The sequence below is a fragment of the Lytechinus variegatus genome, chromosome 7 (assembly GCF_018143015.1).
Source record: "Lytechinus variegatus isolate NC3 chromosome 7, Lvar_3.0, whole genome shotgun sequence".
Taxonomy (NCBI): domain Eukaryota; kingdom Metazoa; phylum Echinodermata; class Echinoidea; order Temnopleuroida; family Toxopneustidae; genus Lytechinus; species Lytechinus variegatus.
Genome location: NC_054746.1, coordinates 31,403,697 through 31,424,398, shown reverse-complemented (window position 1 = coordinate 31,424,398; position 20,702 = coordinate 31,403,697). Strand labels below are relative to the sequence as shown.

The 20,702-nt window shown below is 36.3% G+C and overlaps 1 protein-coding gene across 1 annotated transcript; it reads left to right on the top strand.

Annotated features, from left to right (window-relative positions):
• Positions 1–4,252: 4,252 nt before the first annotated feature.
• Positions 4,253–19,551, top strand: LOC121419008 (calmodulin-beta). The gene is made up of 6 exons (XM_041613267.1): positions 4,253–4,534; positions 11,390–11,420; positions 11,849–11,992; positions 14,817–14,943; positions 16,769–16,884; positions 17,981–19,551. The coding sequence occupies exons 1-6, from the start codon at positions 4,532–4,534 to the stop codon at positions 18,007–18,009; spliced, it is 450 nt and encodes a 149-aa protein (XP_041469201.1). The 5' UTR covers positions 4,253–4,531; the 3' UTR covers positions 18,010–19,551.
• Positions 19,552–20,702: the final 1,151 nt, after the last annotated feature.

Sequence of the window (20,702 nt, the reverse complement as noted above, 5' to 3'; positions counted from 1 at the left end):
CGGTCATATCATGGTATGAACATGCAGGCGTAATGAGGCGACGATTTTGAGAGGGCCAGACATTGCGTATCAGGCAGAATTTATCTTTTTAAATAAATTTGCGAGCGAAGCGAGCGAGCAAAAAATGTTGATATTTTTTATGCAAAAATCAAATTTGTGATCGATTTTGACATGATATCATTTCACTCTTCTCTCTTTCCATTCATTTCTTTTGTGTGGTCTGTATTCTACTGTGAAAATGATTCTTTGCGGCAGTAGCGTGAAGAGTAAAAAAAATGAGAGGCGCATTATCATATGGCGCATGTGCTAAAAAGCTGCTTAATAGAAGCAGTCCCGAGCGAGCGAAGCGAGCGAGAATAAAAATCACATTTTTATGAGAATTTAACTTTGAGATATTTTTGACATTATATTCAGTGAATAAAATCATATCCTACACGTTTCCTTTGCTTTTCTTTCCTCCTTTTTTTTTCTTAATTGTTGAACTTTTGGGGACCATGGCCGAACCCTTCCATCGTCATATACGGCAGTGCTATGCGGTGGGGGTCCGTTTAGAACCCCTGGAACTTCTTGATGTCAAAGCCATTTAAACCTCGCAGATTGCCGCTATTTTTAATCAAATCGCATGCAGGTATATACAGAATAAAGCTTTTACATAACACATTTATTCAACCCAGTTGAACCAAATATTTTGAGGGGGCAAAACATAGCAATGTACTAGGACGTTGGAAAATTTGTGGAAAAAAATGCCTATTCATATTAAATTTTAATTATGTGATAGATATCCATTATATTCAAGAATTAAATAACACATTGTTTCCATTCATTTCATTATACGTTGTGTCCTATAATTTCTTTCATTTCCTCTTGGGTGTGGAACCAAGACGCTCCCCCCGCGCCTGTACGCCATTGATTGAACGTAGAGCTAGAAGGGTCCCTACAGGGTGGGGGGGGGGCTTTATGGAGCCATTTGAAGGTTATAGATGAAGAGCCCCTACTACGTGGAGTCTGCGGCAAAGCCCCGGTAGCTTATTTGCATAAAATTTAGCAAGCTTATAGCACAATGTTGTATGCAGTCCATTTTTCTGCCCGCTCTTTATTTTCCATCCTCGGCAGTCCGGTCATGTTATTTATTTTTTTCTTGCCCCTTTTCTTTGTTTTCCAATTTAGCCTTTGACTAATTCCATTCTACCTTTGTTTCCCGCTATTGTTTGCCTCTTTGTCATCTTTTAGTTTATTTCCCATCACGCTATTGCATTACAAAGGTCTATTTCGGAATGATTTGTTCTTTCTTATATAATGTTCTTTTGTTCCTTTTCCCGCTTTCCTCCCTTTTCCATTAAAAGTATTTTTTCTTTTTCGTTTTCTTTTCACTTTTCCCTCTCCTTTTCCTTTCCTTTTCCCTTTCCTTCCCCTTTCCCTTTCTTTCTCCCTCCCTTTTCTCCCCCCCCTCGTTTCGCCTGCATATCAGAGCGAGACTATAGGCGCCGCTTTTTCGACGGCGGCGGCGGCGTCAACATCAAATCTTGACCTAAAGTTAAGTTTTTGAAATGACATCATAACTCAGAAAGTATATGGACCTAGTTCATGAAACTTGGACATAGGATTAATCAATTTTTACTAAATATCCCGCTTGAGTTTCAGGTCAAATGACCAAGGTCAAACGTCATTTAGGGTCAATGAACTTAGACCATGTTGGAAGAATTATTTTCAAACTCTTAACCGAAGGTTAAGTTTTTGAAATGACATCATAACTTAGAAAGTATATGGACCTAGTTCATGAAACTTTAGCATAAGGTTAATCAAGTATTAGTGAACATCCTGCTCGAGTTTCAGGTCACATGACCATGGTCAAAGGTCATTTAAGGTCAATGAACTGGCCATGTTGCCTTTGTTGAATTATACCATTCTAACTCTGAAAGTTTATGGATCTAGTTCATAAAACTTGGGCTTTAAGATTTATCAAGTATCACTGAACATCCCCTGTGAGTTTCAGGTCACAAAGGTCAAAGGTCAGTTAAGGCCAATAAACTCAGGCCAAGCATGTTGAGGTAATTGTTGACTTGCCATCATAACTTTGAACGTTTATGGATAGAGTGAATAAAATGTAGACTGGGTGTAGTTGACAAGTCTTAATTCACCGTTCAAAAGTCATTTATGGTAAATGAACGTGGTATTATATGAATGGTGTTTTTGTGAATGATTGTTTTATAATAGTTTTCAAAGTTAGCACTGCTGCTAAATCGCGTAATGCAGGCGAGACTGCCAGAGGCGCTCCACTTGTTTTTTTTATCTTCCCGGTAAAATCCGCCAGGGGGGGGCAGATTGCCCCCCACCGCCTGTTACGCCACTGATATTGCCCCTACTTTTTAAGCACTGAATAAGTGCCGTTTTTACCCAGAAAGTGTCCTTTTTATGTAAGGAAATTTAGGAAAATGACCCCACACGAACGTGTATACTGTGCCCCTTTCACCTGAGGAGGACCCGCTTTAGGTTGAGCGGGAAATGGTAATAAGCCAATCTCCACTTACCGACTTTATGCCAACTGTTTTAAATGCGTGTAGAGACATCCGAAAGACAATCCTCTAATTCCAAGTGTATTGCACGATCCCAGTATTTGACACAATAAAATTATTTTACACAAAATCACACAGATATTAACACAAAACTAGCACATGCGGTCATTGGATTTTTCTCTTGGTGAAAATGACGGAGAAAAAATGATGGTATATTTAAGTTTTCGTACTAGATAGTACGAAAACTTACTATGGATGAAGTTTGCTCCAAGTGAGATGATGGAAGTCCACAAAAGTAATTTGAAGACGTTCTCAAAACACGTGTTCACTTAAGTAGAAAACTTTAAGAAGTGGGTCAGAAAAGAAAGTAGTAGTTTTTATCCCAAATGTAAAAAAAAGAGAGAGGTACTAAATACAAATTCAGAGATTGTACAGTGAGTGACAGGTGAGTGTGCTCAGGGTCATCATTGACCACTTGTTGGCATGTTTATTGCAAAGGAGCAGGGGCAGCGGAACCTTCAGCCCCCCCCACTTTGTTTCCATTACCGTGTACATGTACAAAAAATGTAAAAATGACAATGATTGTGATTTTTAGCATGATCAGCCCCCCCCCCACTTTTGGCTCAGCCCCCACCCCACTATGATAAACGTTCCGCGGCCCCTGAGGAGTGGAAGTAAATGGTATCCAAGGGTAATGCCCTCAGTCTCGAAGATGATGAAATTGAGAAATGAAGAAGGATGAAATTGGGAAAATACTACAGTAATATGAGGTGTTTTGCGGTGTGCCCTTTCTCGTATAAGTGCCATTTTTTACATACAAAAGACTACACCCCTACTCGTCTGTGTGTTCTTTCATTAAAAAAATGATTTGCTTTGTATTCAACATGTAATTTATAAATCTAGGGGCTGCGCCTGAAGTATTGATTCATGGCATGTTTTAGCCGAAACCCAATCAATCATAACCATTGGAACTCTGCATCGAAACATGCAATACAGTTAAAATTTCGGGAAGATTTTGACGTCACCTTAGACAGTAATTTGAGTCGGCGTTATTTTGAATTCCCCGCGGGGGGGGGGTACTAACACGAAATAAGGCATACGGAATGTGCCGCTGGAATGGGTCGCTTTTTTTTGAAGAAATCCCTAAACATGGCGTAGGGTTTTATGTTGGAAAATCCGTAAACATGGCCCCAATTTGATATACTGGCCTTAAACATGGGTCCTGGCCCTAATTTCTAGATACTGGCCTCAGCATGGGTCCATAATTTTTTTTGCTTGTCAAATTTTAATAAATCCTTAATGAGTACCTTTTTAGCCAAAATGACCCGTAAATATGGGTATGGGATTTGAACGTTCAGCCGCATACCACCACCAAACCAAATCTAAGATTAAACTTCGGTATAGTTTATAATTGTCCCATACACGCTAAAAAGAACTGTCGACATGGTCGATTTGTTAATGAGCCAATTACATTGAAAATGCGTTCTTCTTGTCTTAAGTTGCTATACATTCCAATAATTGAAATGAATCCCTATCGAATAATGACTAGAACAATAGCTTTTTGAATAATCTGAAAAAAGTAAGTTTTTACCAAAAAAAATGTATCTGACGTAAAAGACGCCACGCGAAGACCATGTCAAACATGCAATGCAAAAAAGCTAGGTGCATTCCCGCGCATGGATATGTCGCAGTGCGGCTCAGTAAAGCGGTCCATTGAAAGACGGTATAAGGAAAAGACTGGGCTAATGATTTGATTTGAGCTGCATGCTGTGGCGATCAACAAGCGAAATTCCACACACAATCCCTGCATAAAAACACGCATTCCAACTGCATTCTCTTTCGATACACTGTGGCCCCAGACACGTGAAATACGATTAATTTTGTGTGTGCGGTGTGTGTGACGCGGTTTTGACCGATCTACGGTACACAGTATCTTTCTCCGAGCTCCTCGCCTACGAACCGGCTACACTCCTACAGGTCCTTGTTTTTGCCTCTATCATTAATTTTACGGCAATATAATGGTGAGTATCTCACTTTTATAAAGATGTTCATTTTAAGTGTGTTGCCTTTATATTCCTTGTATTTTCAAGTGCGTGTATGTTTGTAGGCCCTATTGTTGAATCGTGGGATTTGTTGGTGTGATAGCTGATCCCCGCCCAATTTCTTTTTTTCTGCAAAGACAAAGTCAAAGAAAGGGCAAAGCAAAGGTCAATCGGATTCGGTACTTTTTTGTCGAATAGACATGGTAGATCTAGTATAGTAGACTCTAGTTGAGCTTGAAGCCTGTTCCTGTAAATAAATTGTTCGAAACAAGTCTATGCTCTTGTCTTTTTTCAATTGTAAGTACCGGTAGGGGGCCTACGGTAGATGTGGTTAATGCGAGACTAATGTCGGACGAGTGTTACCGTAATCCGTACCGTACCGGTATTCATGGTTAACCCTCCGAGAGTATAAACTCCGAGTCGTACGTTACAATGACATTGCCTTTGATTTGAATTGAATTTGAAATGTTAGGATTTAGGTATCACTGACACTCACTAACTCTAAGTAGTTGTCAGGTACAATTACCGTACATGGTATATTAAGATCTACATCACACATAAATTTAGAATCTAGATCTAGGCCTAAACAAAACATGTGTAGCCTAGGCCTAATTGGACTTTTGGAGCTAGTAATTGAGAGCAAGAGCCAAGAGTGGGATGCTAATCGAGGTAAGCCCCACTTGCTCACTGAAACATGAGAGAAACATTCAAACAAAGAAAGAAGAAAAACAGGAAGGAGGGAAGGAGTTAAGAATAAGAATTAGAAAAAAATGAAAGAAAAGGGGAAAGAGAGGGAGGAAAGAATGAAAAAAAATAATGGAAGGAGAGAAAGAAAGAAAAGCAGAGAGAGGGAGAAGGAAACAGACAATTTTAAACAAAGGATAATAATAATAGATGCTTATTTAGCGCAATATTCGACGGAATTTCTGCGCTTTACAAGAGGCAATTAAGTCTAATACAGGTATACTGAAAATGAAATACATTTTTTTTACTAGGCCTAGATGAAAATTAAAACATTGCAACATACATGGGGGCTTTTCATAAACAAAATCTAACATGAGAACAGTTATGTTTTTAAAGATTATTGAAAAATGGTAGGTAAGAGAAAGGAGGAAGAAAGAAAAATGAACACAGAAAGGATCAGGAAAGGAATATAGGAAATAAAGATAGAACCAAAAAAAGGCAAGCAGGAAGGATAGAAGGATGAAGAAAGAATGAAAAGAAAGATAGAAGGAAAAGAGTTCAAACTTCAAGCAAACAAAAACGATCAAATCATCTAACAAAAATCATAATATTTGGTGTTTTTCAAATATATCATTGAAATTTTAAAAGCTAAAATGGAATAAAATTTCAAAGTGAAACATTGTCAACTTAAAATTGAGATGAATCGTTACAGCATCCCAACAATTAAGAATCAAATCGAAAGCTGAAACAACCAGATCTAGTTATGAAAACTCAATTACTTGTTCCTCCGATTACATCTCCAAATCAGTATAAGAATCCATGATATTAATTATACAAATTTCCTGCCGATTATGTGATTATTTTGGTGGAAAAACTTATCAAAATTATTTGCACCATTGAGAGTCTGCTCCAATCCTACTTGCCTAGATACATGTAGTAGCCTGCCTCACACGGGCAGGAGGCCAGTTCGTTTGCAATGTTTCGGGTTCAATTAGCAAGAAAATCACCGCAAAACTTGCAAAAGTTTACAGTTATCGATTTTATTGTTGTCTCTGCTTCGGATCTGTTGGTTATTTGATGAAAATTCGTCACTTTTAAATGTATTAACTACATTTTGTTCAATATTCTCAAATTCGGGACAAATAGGCGTCACGGGAAGGGTTTGTCGGGACGCCGGGACATAGGAGCAAAATACGGGATGATCCTGGGAAATACGGGACGTCTGGTCACCCTGGGTCTAATGTTATGCTGTAGTGTATGCAGTCATTCAGAACAAGGTTCTGAATCTCATGTAACCTTGTTCTCTGTTACATCTCAATGTGTGGCAAAATAAGGGTGGCAATGTCTGGCTATTTTATCTTTTTTCTTTGGGATAAATTGGGATAAATGCTTGAATTTTTTACACTGTCAGTTTCCATTAGGACAGCTATTCATGATGTAACTTGGCTCTTAAGCAAATTTGATTCTTTCAATTATTTGTTTCTTAATTAAAAACATTAAAAAATGAAAATTAACTTGCCATATATTATTACTTAGTTTCTACCATAGATGGCGTACACAGAAATAGATCTATGCCCAAAATAAAAGTTTTTGAGCGCTCTGATGAATACAAAAATTATTCCCAAGTTACTAATGAGAAATAAATTGAACTTTATGGAAATTTGTAATTTTGGTCACAAAAGTGAAACTAGTAGTTTAATAATTTTTTGAGGTGTGTGCTCTGTACAGCATTGGCATACCATAGTCCTACCGGTAGATTCCCCACAGGCAGCATGGTTGCAGTTACCCCTCAAGTGATGTTCGTGCAGGCTCCACTCCACTTCACTACCGCTACACTATGCTCCACCTACATGTATCCGAACATCAAGACAGTGAACTCGTTCGGATACTCCGTTACTTTTAAGCCAGAGTTCAAAGTTATTTAACCCCTCTCTCATTTACAGGACATTGCTCTGCTCTAAAATAAACCTACATTGTAATTTAAAATTTATCTTTTCTTTAGCCTCCATCAGCCTTCTTGACTTATCATTTATCCTTGTTATCCCCATCTCCTTTGTTATCCTCATCCATCCTTCATTCCTTGCACCTCACACCATTCTTTTTGTTATCAAATTCCTTTATCTCTTGGTTCTCTCCTCAGCTATGTTAATTACTCCCCTCCTCTCTCTTGGTTGACTGAATCATGAATATTTATGTTGTAAGACTCCTTATGTGTGATTGGTTCTTATCCATGATGATGCGTTACTTTCTTATAGACCAGTTCGTAGTTTCTTCATGTACAATTTTGGTTAAATGACCTTTAATTTCTTTCATTATGGTAGGCAGATTTCAAAGCAAGATATTACATAAGCTTGCCTTACATAGCAGGATGAAGAAATTGAATAGACCTGACTAGAATAGCACACCAATTACCACTTTATGAATATGAAGGTATTGCATTCCTAATTTTGCAATATGTACTTGGCAAACTGAAATACCAATCGTTCGTGGACGCATTGTTGTTTTTTGTGGATGTAAATGAAAACTATTCAAAAGAATATATGAATAATCAAGACATCAAAGTTGGTGCTAATCTCATTAGATTTTTAACCACCATGTCACTTTAGTACAAATGACCTTCCTCTGATCATGCATAGATTCTTTTGATCATGCACAAAAAGGAAGAACTGGCTTATTGTCATCTTCCAAGTTAAAGACCCTGACCGGTGTAAAAACAATCATATATATATATCAAAATAAAGGCAATGACTCATACAATACAAATATACCAAAAATATTACATATATCTCCTTCCAATAGTTAAAAATTTTAAATAAAAATCAAAGAAACTGCTCCTTCAAATTACGCTTTGATTGAGCACCCCCACGTCGCCTGGAAATGATGACGTCACGTTGTGTCTGAAGGTTGAGATTCCATAGGTTTGTGTACAAAAGCATTGGGTATTTTCTTCCATTTCCATGTTATGAATCCATTTTTTTTTTTTTTGTCTCACCTGCGAAGCAAAGTGAGACTATAGGCGGCGGCGGCGGCGTCAACATCAAATCTTAACCTGAGGTTAAAGTTTTGAAATGACGTCATAACTTAGAAAGTATATGAACCTGGTTAATAAAACTTGGCCATAAGGTTAATCAAGTATTACTGAACATCCTAGTAGAGTTTCATGTCACATGACCAAGGTCAAAGGTCATTTAGGGTCAATAAACTTAGACCATGTTGGAGGAATCAACATCGAAATCTTAACCCGAGGTTAAGTTTTTGAAATGTCATCATAACTTAGAAAATATATGGACCTAGTTCATGAAACTTGGACATAAGGTTAATCAAGTATCACTGAACATCCTACATGTACATGAGGTTCATGTCACATGACCAAGGTCAAAGGTCATTTAGGGTCAATGAACTTTGGCCAAATTGGGGATATCTGTTGATTTCCCCTCATAACTTTGAAAGTTTATGGATCTGATTCATGAAACTTGGACATAATAGTAATCAAGCATCACTGAAAATTTTGTGCAAGTTTGAGGTCTCATGATTAAGGTCAAAGGTCATTTAGGGTCAATGAACTTTGGCCGAATCGGGGGTATCTGTTGAATTACCATCATAACTTTGAAAGTTTATTGGTCTAGTTCATTAAACTTGGACATTAGAGTAATCAAGTATCACTGAACATCCTGTGCGCATTTCAGGTCACATGGCCAAGGTCAAAGGTCAATGAACTTTGGCCGAATTGGGTGTATCTGTTGAATTACCATCATAACTTTGAAAGTTTATGGATCTGATTCATGAAACTTGTACATAAGAGTAACCAAGTATCACTGAACATCCTGTTCGAGTTTCAGGTCACATGATCAAGGTCAAAGGTCATGTAAGGTCAATGAACTTTGGCCATGTTGGGGTTTTTTGTTGAATAACCATCATATCTAGTAAGTTTATTGGTCTAGTTCATAAAAAGTGGACATAAGAGTAACCATGTATCACTGAACATCTTGTGCGAGTTAGAGTAGTATTCAAAGTCAGCACTGCTGCTATATTGAACCGCGTGATGCAGGTGAGACGGCCAGAGGCATTCCACTTGTTAAATGAAAATGGCACTCAAAATTATTCTCTGTTCAATTCAAATTGTTGTAAACCTACAACTATTCACTACCTTTTTTGTGATTTCTTTGTTTGGCTCTTATTGGGCCTAAATTGCTATGTCAGGAAAAGTTGTTATACATAATCTAAATGCAGATAGAATTGAAATCTGCGACAAATAAGCAGGAAATAAAATATGGCAAAAACTAGTTCAAAACTGTAGATTTCATAAATTCAAGCTTGTGGGAAAAAATATATGTGATATCCCTCTATGATAGAAGTGAAGAGAATGAAATGCGTTATCTGGAAAGCAAAAAAATCACCCAGTTTTTCTGTGTACAATCATATGGAATCACGACACTTCTTACACAACGTGACGTCACAGTCTCGAGGCAGGTGAAAAGCACAATAGAGCCTATTTTCTAAACGGGGTTCGAAGCCCGATAATTGGAATATTCTTAAGCAAAATACTCAGCTGGGAAGCGGTGAAAATGCATAAAGCATACCTTGCTGTATTTAGTAGCTTATAAGCTTTCTATTGGTATATAATTTGTCGGTTTCATTTTTGGGTCCGGTCTGGATCGTTAATTTGAATATGTATTGAAATCTAGTACCTTGTGCAAAGAAAGCCTAGTGAAGAAATGAAGAATAAAGATATGCCCTGCCAAGCTCAGGCAGTTGAGCACAGACCTTCAAACCAGCAACATCGACCTCATCATCTGTTCTTGTTCTGTGTAGGAAGAACATGTGTATACTTAGAGCTAATAAAATGTAAAATATAGCTCCTACAACTGAACTGGTAGCAGTTAATAAAATACTAAAGAACAAGTGGGGATATGACATCATCAGCTCACCTAATGAATATTCATGAAGACATGCCTAGAACTGTTTCACCGGAATAATCAAATTTGTTATCTGATTTTGATCAAATTTTCTGCATTTTGTTCTGAATTTTACTCTATCTACATGTATTGGGATATGAATATCTCCAGCCTGGACCATCCCTTTAAACTGTTATTGCACATAAGTTATTACACATTTGTTATAACAACAAGTTTTATGAACGAGGGGCCTCTATTCATGCATGGATGATCAACATCTTAACTATTTCTATAAACAGTGCCCATTTTACAGTCATTGATTTGGGTATATGCGCCGCTTTTCCGACGGCGGTGGCGTCAACACCAAATCTTAACCTAAGGTTAAGTGTTTGAAATGACAGCATATCTAAGTATAAGTATATGGACCTAGTTCATGAAACTTGGACATAGTCACATAAGGTCAATCAAGTATTACTGAACATCTTGCTTGAGTTTCACGTCACATGACAAAGGTCAAAGGTCATTTAAGGTAAATGAACTTTGGCTATGTTGGAGGTACATGTATGTGTTGAATTACCATCATATTTCTGTAAGTGTATTGGTCTACATGTAGTTCATAAAACATGGACTTACAATACAAGTAACCAAGTATCACTGAACATCTTGTGCGAGTTTCAGGGGGGCGTTTCATGAAAGGACTTTGTCGGACTTTTTATCCGAACGGTTACCATAGGAACAGTGCTTCTCAGCCAATCAAAATTAAGGAAAGATGTCACATCTGACAACTTGTCAGATGATAATATTGATGAAACACTCCCCAGGTCACATGACCAAAGTCAAGGGTCATTTATGGCCATTGAACTTAGTGGTAATTAAAAGATTGCTGTCATAACTTTCAAAGTTTATAGATATAGTGTATAAAATGTGGTTATAGGGGTAATCAAGTATCACAAGTTTTGGGTCACATGATCAAGGTCAAATGTCAATGAACATAGTATTGTATCTTATGAACCGTGTTTTTTGTGAATGATTATACATGTAGTTTTCAAAGTCAGCACTGCTGCTATATTGAATCGCGTGATCAATGCAGGTGAGACAGCCAGAGGCAGTCCACTAGTTTTACTTATAAATTGATAATTAAATTCATAAATTTTCAAATTATGATATCTTTGAACTTAAGATATTTATTTGTTAGTGCAAATACTGTGTGTCTACTTCATTAGTGTTTGTTTCTTTGATGTGTTTTTTCGTACAGGCTGATCAACTCACTGAAGAGCAAATTGCAGGTAAATTTTTCAAAATTTTATGTAGAGAAAACATGTTTGCATTATCCTTTTATAATGAAATTATTCTGAAATGTACTTTGGAACTACACTTCAATACAAATAACCTAAGATAAGAGTATGAAAATGTGCTATCATAATTTCTTAGGAATTGTCTAACTTGGATTGGTAATTATTATGAAATGAATTCTATTTGAATTCTATTTTGTCTTCAATGCCTTGTATAGCCTATATTCCCATTTACGTGTGATTTACTGATTTTTGTTGCATGACACATGATGCAGATTTCATTGAGTTTTCGCAGCAGACTGTAGACTATTGATATTTAGTTATTCTGATTTTGTGTGAAACTTTGTCAGTGAATTAGTACAAGTGATAGTCAACAAGATGTAGAAATTGGTGATAATTTCTTGTAAATTATATTTGTACAGAATTCAAGGAGGCTTTCTCCCTATTTGACAAGGACGGTGATGGCACCATCACTACTAAGGAGTTAGGCACAGTGATGAGGTCACTGGGTCAAAACCCAACTGAGGCGGAGCTTCAAGATATGATCAATGAAGTTGATGCTGATGGTAAGTTTTAAACAGCTCTGAATAGATATTTATAAAAGCTTGTGGAGATAAAGATGCAGTAAATCTCAACAAAAACATGAAATTTCACCCCACTTGTGTTTATTTCCTGCAAAAACTAAAACATTGTCTCAACTTGTATGGACTACATATAAATCCTATTGTCATTGTAGTAATGACTTCATTGCATGTAGTTACATGTAATCTGCTCTGGTTTTTCAAAGAATAAATTGATGATCATTGATTTGGAATTTGTAGTTGCAGGATAAATAATTAATTGGTAAGGAATACCTTCTCTTTACCTCATGAAAAACACTTGTCATGGATAGTGGAGTAGCTTGTCACTTGGAGGCAGTTTCACCAAGTGCATGTCCCCTGAACACAATCTGACCAATGCGGTGATGTGTTATAAACTGCATGCAACTTGGGATCTACATGTAGTGTGAATTTAAGTCACAATGTCACACTAAACTTTGTGAAATGAATGGTCAGGCTTACAAACAGCATAACACTTTGAAACTTCTTTGAGTTGCTGCTTTGTCTTTTAATGAACCAGCACAATCTGTCATTGAGAAGTGAATACAAAGGTTGAAATCATATAATTTAAAGGGATGCTCTGGGATGAAAATATTTATATATCAATAAATAGAGTAAATTCACAGAGCAAAATGCTGAAAATTTGATCAGAATCGGGTAACAAATAAGTCATTGAATTTTAAAGTTTATCAATATTTGGTGAAAACAGTTATATGCACATGGTCATGAATATTCATTAGGTGGGCTGATGATGTCACATCCCCACTTTCCTTTTTCTAATTACATGAAATCATGTTTCATTTTTTCATACTTGTGTAAATGATGTGTCTCCGTTATGATCAAATACATGTAAGTTGCAGCAATAAATATCTTATGTACTTAATCAGTTGTCATTCCAATTGTTTTAGTTCTTGGTAGAAAAATGTTGAATAAACCTAATTTCATATGTAATAAAATACAAAGGAACAAGTGGGGATATGACATCAGCCCACCTAATGAATATTCATAAAGACATGCCTAGAACTGTTTCACCGGAATAATGCAAATCTTTAAATTTTATAACTTTGTTATTATCTGATTTTGATCAAATATTCAGTGTTTTGCTCTGTGAATTTTACTCTATTTTTTTAAATATAAATATCTCCAGTCTGGATCACCCCTTTAATACTCATGCAGACAAAAACATTTCTTTGAATACATTGGTACATCAGCACTGCTATTGATGTGAGCAGTGTGATTGGAATATCTGTGAAATGCATTATTCTTTGTTTGGCTTGCTGGGCTGTAAATCAATAATCAGTCTAGTGACAACTAGCAGACCTTGAGTCTTGAATGGGCTGTTGCTCAATTTATACTCTAGTATTTGTAAAAGAATATGAAAATTAAAATGAAGAAAAAATTCAATTGTTTTGCCATTGTAATATTCTGTTGCTCTCCATAATAGCCACATCTGTGTCTACCTTTTGTAAATATACAAGTAGAAACAGATGTGGCTAATACAATATATAGGGGAAGGCGGGGTAAGTTGTGACACTTTTTGCATTTTGCATGTTAGAAGTGATATGACTAGTAATATTGTAGAAATAAGTACCTTGCCTTTAAATTTGATTCTTGGGAAATCTTTTTCACCTATATATTACTTTTTACCCCCACACTGAAAGTCATCGTGACCTTTGAAAAAAAACGATGTTAAATGGCTCAACTTGCCCCATCTGTGGGGTAAGTTGTGCCACCGTCTGGGGTAAGTTGAGCCAGGATGTCAAATTTTCATTTAAAGTATTTTCACTTGCTAATTCTCTATAAATACTAACATCTTGTAAAAAGCAAAAGAACTGTCATGTCAATTTGCTCCTTTCTGCCTGCATATCAATGGCTTTTTACATTTTTAAATTTTTTTATTATGCATCAACATTAGAATTACCATGGCTCAACTCGCCCCATGTTGATTTGGCTTAAATTACCCCAGTCCAAACTTATTGCGATATTTTCACATCCACAAATTTCTTATGCATTCATCATGTAAAAGACTATGACAAGAATGAGAATCCATACCTGGACTAACAATATTAATCTTATATCTATAATATATTTAAAGACATGTGTGGGTAAAAAACACTTATCTATTTTACACCCTTTTTTACTTTTTAGGCTGAAATTTGTATTTTTCCCTCTAAAAAATTACTTTTTGTTTCAAAATTGAAAACGAAGTGGTGGGTTAAAGGCTATTTAATGGGTCATCAATATATGGCACCACCACGATGTCTGACTCATTCATTATTAGATTGGGGGTGGTGGCTCAACTTGCCCCTATGCTCAACTTACCCCGCCTTCCCCTACATGTGGAAAGATCTATTCCAGTCCTTATGTACATGTAGAAGTTGGAGTGTGTGCATACATGCAGTCCTATTAATTTTAAGCTATCATTATTTAGATACATGTGTAAGTGACTTGCCTACCTTGTTTTAATGAATGCCAGTACTAAATGAAAGCTGTGACGTAATAGGATCAGGTTTTCAGATATCATATTTTTGTTCAATATTCAGATTTTTTTTATTTGATGAAAAGTGTTTGGATGAATAAGAAATAATTTTGAAATAAAGATCCAATTTGTGTACTGTAAACATTTTTTTTTTTAAGTTAAAAAAGGGAAAGTTTATCTAGCCTCTCAAAGCCTCATATTCCACTTTTATGCTACCATCTTTTCTATTTCAACTAGTGAAGATAAAACTAGTGACGATAATTCTGTCACAGTGTTTACATGTACCTTATCATTTTCTTTTTGTGACTGTAGGAAATGGAACGATAGATTTCCCAGAATTCCTCACGATGATGGCAAGGAAAATGAAGGAAACAGACAGTGAAGAGGAGATCAGGGAGGCATTCCGGGTATTTGACAAGGATGGCAATGGCTTCATCAGGTAATATTATACAAATTATACACATTTGTGAGTGTGGTGTGGCGATGCAGCACATTCGAAAGGAGTTTACATCTTATTGCGAATACCCAAGATGCCTGCATTGTCAGGGGGGGGGGGGGGGGATAATCTGTAGCTTCTTTATGCTTGAGCCAATCACTAAAACATGACCATGTAGGACATGTGTAATAAACTGGGAAGTTTGTATAATCCCATCTCATTTCCATTGGTCTTTCTTTTCCAATTTTGTGACTTTGGATTCTGAAACCAATTGATGTGAGGGGGCAGAGGGGCTATAACCTCTCTGTGATTGAACCAATCTCTTAAGTATTGACATACGTTTAGAAAAGATTATCCAAACTAGCATGTGTAAATATATTGTTCATTTTGATGAAGTGGTATTTGTGCAGTGCCCTTGTAAAGTTTGATAAGTTTCTTTTGGAACCCAGTTAACTTGTGATTATAATATAAATTAAAAAAAATATTCTGGATTGTAAAATGATACTTTATAAAGGGCCCAATTCTTTTTCTAGTCCCAATACATTAAGCTTCTTTTCCTCTTTTTTAAAGCATTTTGCATATTGCTTCCATGTTGCCCTCCAGCTATTTACATACCCGAATGTATGAATTTAATAAGTCCCAATTCTTCTAATGTTAATCATGAGACTACTGCCATCATGTTCACATAAAGTCCAATTTTATCCTCCAATTCCAGAGGAGACAAAGCATTGGAGGGGCACAGCATTGTTCACAAACAATACAGTGCCCCTCCAATGCTTTGTCTTCTCCGGGTCACAGTCCGCCACTGCCCTGGATCATTCAGGATGCAAGATTTAAGCTACCAGCCAGGGGTAATTCATGTATTTGCAAGCAATTTGCTTTCTCTGGACTGCAGGAATTATAACCTCCATATTTAGGACCAGCGAAATTGACAAAAGTGGGAAAGCTCGGCTATTCGATTCGCCGCATATGCTGCGTACGTGCAAGCTACCGCCAGGACCGTGGGCCTGCAAACCATGGCGATGGAGAGATTGGAGGGCAAACTCCTTATCCAATCGCCCTAGCCTGCAGCTTCTAGGCCGCAATTTAAGAAAGCTGTCCCTTTGTCGGACCCACTCTTCTTAAGCATTGTGCAGATATATCCTTGCACTGGATTTTTTTTTGGAATCTAACGAATCCATTATTGTCACACTCTGCTGTCTTTGCTTGAATTTACCTCGCTCAGTCTGTCAAACTTGCATATTATCTAATTGCAGCATGCATGTACACGATATACCCTCCTGGCACCCCGGCCCCTGGCCCACGCGGCAGGCTATTAGGGTGCTAGGTGTTTGGTGCAATCGATAAGCTTTGTCTAGTCCAGCTCGCATCCAGTGATAGCGCAGGCTGCGAATTTTCCGAATGTGTAGCCTCTGACTTCGGTCACTTTCACACGTTTTTGGACTCATTCTGAGATTGCTGGACTAGTCCGACGAACATGCATGACATACAAGGTTTGTGTACAAGTGAATAGGGCTTACGGAATTGCGCATTCTACAGTATCTCGTGATTGTTTTCCCCTTTAACACTAATTTTAGATCCACCAAATTCACTATGATCGGGGTGGCAATACAGGGGGTGGGGATAGGGCACTTACATGTATTCCTTTACCCGGTACTTTGTCTTTAATAAGGTTCATCAGGGGGACCATTTCATGAGCAGTCTGACATCTGTGCCTCACTGTCAATTACAAATCAGAAAAGTTGCCAGAAAACAACTGTTGAAAAAAAAAATCTACATACTTTTGAAAGTGTCTATTTTAATATGCATGTACACATTAATTTTGCAGTGCTGCCGAGCTTCGCCATGTGATGACAAATCTTGGTGAGAAGTTGACAGATGAGGAAGTTGATGAAATGATCAGGGAAGCAGATATCGATGGTGATGGCCAGGTCAACTATGAAGGTAATCTAATCAAATTGGGGATTTTTGCTTTTCATATACTCTTGAAGACCAAATTTACCCCAATTTTATTTGAGCTGAATAAAAGAGTGATATGTAAATAGTAGAAAGTCAGTTTAGTCAATTGAGAATGAGGAAGAATGGGAATTTTTAATTTGTTAATGGCCTAAATAATGTTTTAGGAGTAATGCACAGTGTATTAATCCTGTGCGTATTTGAAATTTAGTAAAGTGGTTCTGGATTGATCCTTGTTGAGTCCTGCTGTTTCAGCTTGGAAACGGTTGCAATGACAAATCAATTGTTTAGAAAATAAGTGATTAAAGAAATGATTCAATTGTATTTATCCAAAAAAAATCTTTTTTGAAGTAATTTGCAACACGGTAGGAAATAGAGATTAATTACTATTGGTATGCTTTATTTGGCCATTGACACAAATTTAACAAGCTTAATTGATTTTGAGCTTTTGAACATCAAAAGAAAGTGATAAGAATACTAGTAAGCCAGATTTGCCCACTCTGTATTCATTACTGGCTCTTCCTCGGTGTACAAATGAAGTTAAGCTTAGACATAATGGCCCAAATTCACAAAGGTGGTTTTAAAAACCCATCACTTGAACCCATGGTCTATGCTGATTTCATTTAGAAATTATGTTTAATTTTACCACATACCGGTATATTGAAATATGTCCAATGCTGATGGGTGCTTACGTCACAGTGCGCCAAGTTTACATGTTGCCCTGGATAAGCACGTTATTTTATTTCATGAGTCCACTTTATTGAAATTTTGAAATAGTGGAACTCGTAAATAAAATGGCTTGCTTAACCATGGCAACACTACATGTAAGTAGGTGTCGGTAAAGCGCACTGACAAAAGCGCATTTAGCATTGGACATTTTTAATATATGCAGTAAATTATGCATAATTTATAGTAAATTACGCATAATTTATAAATGAAATCTGCATAAACCACAGGTTCTACCAATGTTTCTCAAAACCTTTGTGAATTCAGGCCATTGTGTACCATGTACTTGGGTATCCACAAAATCATATGACCTCAATTGTTTGCAGCTTTTCATAAATATTTTTCTTTCGCTTTTCAGAGTTTGTAGCCATGATGACTTCAAAGTGAGAACTGTTTTCAAGGTCTTTCATTATTCACGTGCGTGCCACCTCCTATTTCAACGTTGCCACCTGTCATGGACTTCTCAACTATCCCCTTCTCCTTATATGGACAGACCTACATTGTAAACCTGCCATCTTTTCTACAATGCATGTAGCATGGCTGTATTGTCTTCTCTACACTTAAGTCAAGTTTATATGCTTTGAAACTGCGCATTCCATGCCAAGGATATTTCCCAGCTTTCCCTACCCGCAGCCATCTACCTATTAAACTTGTTACTCTTTCTCACCATGGAAATGTTCCAGGATGCTGTTTAGTGCTTATTGAGTACTCCACTCTGTCTCTTGGACCACTCTCTTAGATGCTTTCCCTTGTGCCTTGTAGCAATCCATATAAAACCCTCAAACAATGCACGCGCACCTTGTACAATTCAATTGGCAGCAATATCAATATTTAGGTTTTTTTGTAAGTATACTCTCCTGTATATAGAGAGCTCTATGATTGTGTAGAGTGATTTGGTAATTTCTTTTTAATTATTCATGATATTGACTGTTCTGAAAAGTAAACTTTAACAGGGTTTGTTTTGTGTTTTATTTCTGGTTGTTGCTCTTGCAATTGCAAGAACCATTTTTTCCCTGCAATTTATGTTTTTTCGCAAGATTGTGTGAGTTGCCAAAGGCAGAATTTTTTGCATTCCGTAATTTCATGTTTTATGTTTTCCATCATTTTTTGCAATCTTTCAATCTTGTTTACTGCATAAACCTTGAATTGGAGAAAAAAAAGAAATATATATGTTGCAAGCCTTTTGATAGGCCTTTTGCAGAAAGTTTTTCAAGTATGCAAAGTACAGTGATCATGTGGATTGTTCATGTAGATAAACTTCTGTATCATTTGTAAGAGAAGACGTTCCCTTTGGGCTAAATCTCTGAACGAAGTGATTTTATATTAAACGTGCCATTATGACATGAAATGCATGAGTTATGCAATGGAGCTGATACACAAAAGGAAAAAGCATGATGAATCCATTTTTGAATGACAGCATTTGGTTTTCATGGGGAAACAGTTGAGCTCAACTAAAATTTGATTTATCTTTTTGTACTTATTTACTTCTTGGTGTCTCCTGATAGTGCTTATAATTTTTTTCAAGACTTCCTAAACAGTCTTTCCTTGATTACATAGCTTATAACATATTACCTACATATGTTTACATATCAACCGATAATGTGTTTGTCAACAAACATGCATACAATACAGTAGTTGTATATATATAATAGCTGTATGTGATTTCTTTGAGTCATATAAATTGGGCTCGGCTCATATTTATAGATATGGAAGATGTACTGTATTCTACTCATAGATTAACTTAAGACAATTCCTAGCAAACTATTTAACAAAAGTTCATTGATATCATTTATGCATGAATATCAATTATGTCTGGATTAATCAGTGTTCACTGTTTCGTTACCAGTTTTCGAATATAACATAATATTGGTATTATCATACAGGTACATGTACAATTAGAAGCAGCTCAACAATACTAATCATATACTATTGAAATGTAAAAAAATTGTGTTGTCTCTTTTGTTAGCTGTGATCCATTCTTGTTAATTACTGAGCATGTGCAGTTAAAGTCCACAATGCTATCAAATTGGCTTTAAAAATATATATATACAGGCCAAAAGTTAACATACACCCATCATGACCCATGGAATTCAGTTCAATTTGTTCACTTGCCAAACATCGTAAAGTTGACTATATCTTCAGAAATATAGATACTACCATGATGAATTTGGTATCAAATGAAAGAGCGTATTAAGCCATTTCATGTGGAATTTTCTTTGAAAAAAAAAGGAATATTCGTGCGGAATGTATTCTATTATATTTTCAAACATCGTTTCATAGAAACATATAAATGTCATATCTGATTATATTACATTTTCTATCATATGTCACCACTGAACAAAAAGTGTAATCTGAAATGTTTGTGTTGAGAAGTAACTAGCACAAATAGGATTTTTTTTCTTTGTCAAGTTTAAAATATGAAGATTTTTTGGGGAAAATGACACCTAGATATTTTTCAGATGACAAAGCAATGTGATGAAAGGGCATAGCATACTCATTTGTTTAATACCAAATTCGTCATGATACACTGTATCACAAATATTTTATTAGATGCAGTAAATTTGAAGACGTTTGGCAAGTGTCAACTTTACTTTGAAATTCCATGGATGTATGTAAAGTTCTGGCCTCGACTGTATATTGAATGTGACAAATCCATCAAAGTTGTGAATTTTAAGTTTTGATATTGAGTAAAATTGAGAGCAGCACCAATATAAATTTCATTAACAGTATTGCCTTGTTCTCAGACAGTTGAAATTAGTTATTCAGCGGTGTCCGTATGAAACCGGTAGTCACACATGTTTGTGTATACTTGAATTGTTCAATCATGATCCAGTAAATGGAAACTTAGTGGAATTTACATGACGTATGTGGGAAAACTGCTCACAATTGACTTAAAATCAAAACTTTGATGTATAAAAGCTAATTAAAAAGGAGTACATGTGTATCTGCCTCGGTCAAATCTTATGGAACCTCAAAAATAATTAGGCAAAATTCGGCTAAAATTTCCTTTAAGTAAATCAAATATTTTTCACTCTTAAAAATATGCTCTTCAACTTAGATTCTCCATGATTTGGGGCAAT

Bases quoted from the DNA above. Each gene is read 5' to 3' on its own strand.
- LOC121419008 (XM_041613267.1), top strand. The intron at 11,421-11,848 runs GTAAATTTTTCA...ATATTTGTACAG, and splicing joins CACTGAAGAGCAAATTGCAG to AATTCAAGGAGGCTTTCTCC. The intron at 14,944-16,768 runs GTAATATTATAC...TTAATTTTGCAG, and splicing joins GATGGCAATGGCTTCATCAG to TGCTGCCGAGCTTCGCCATG.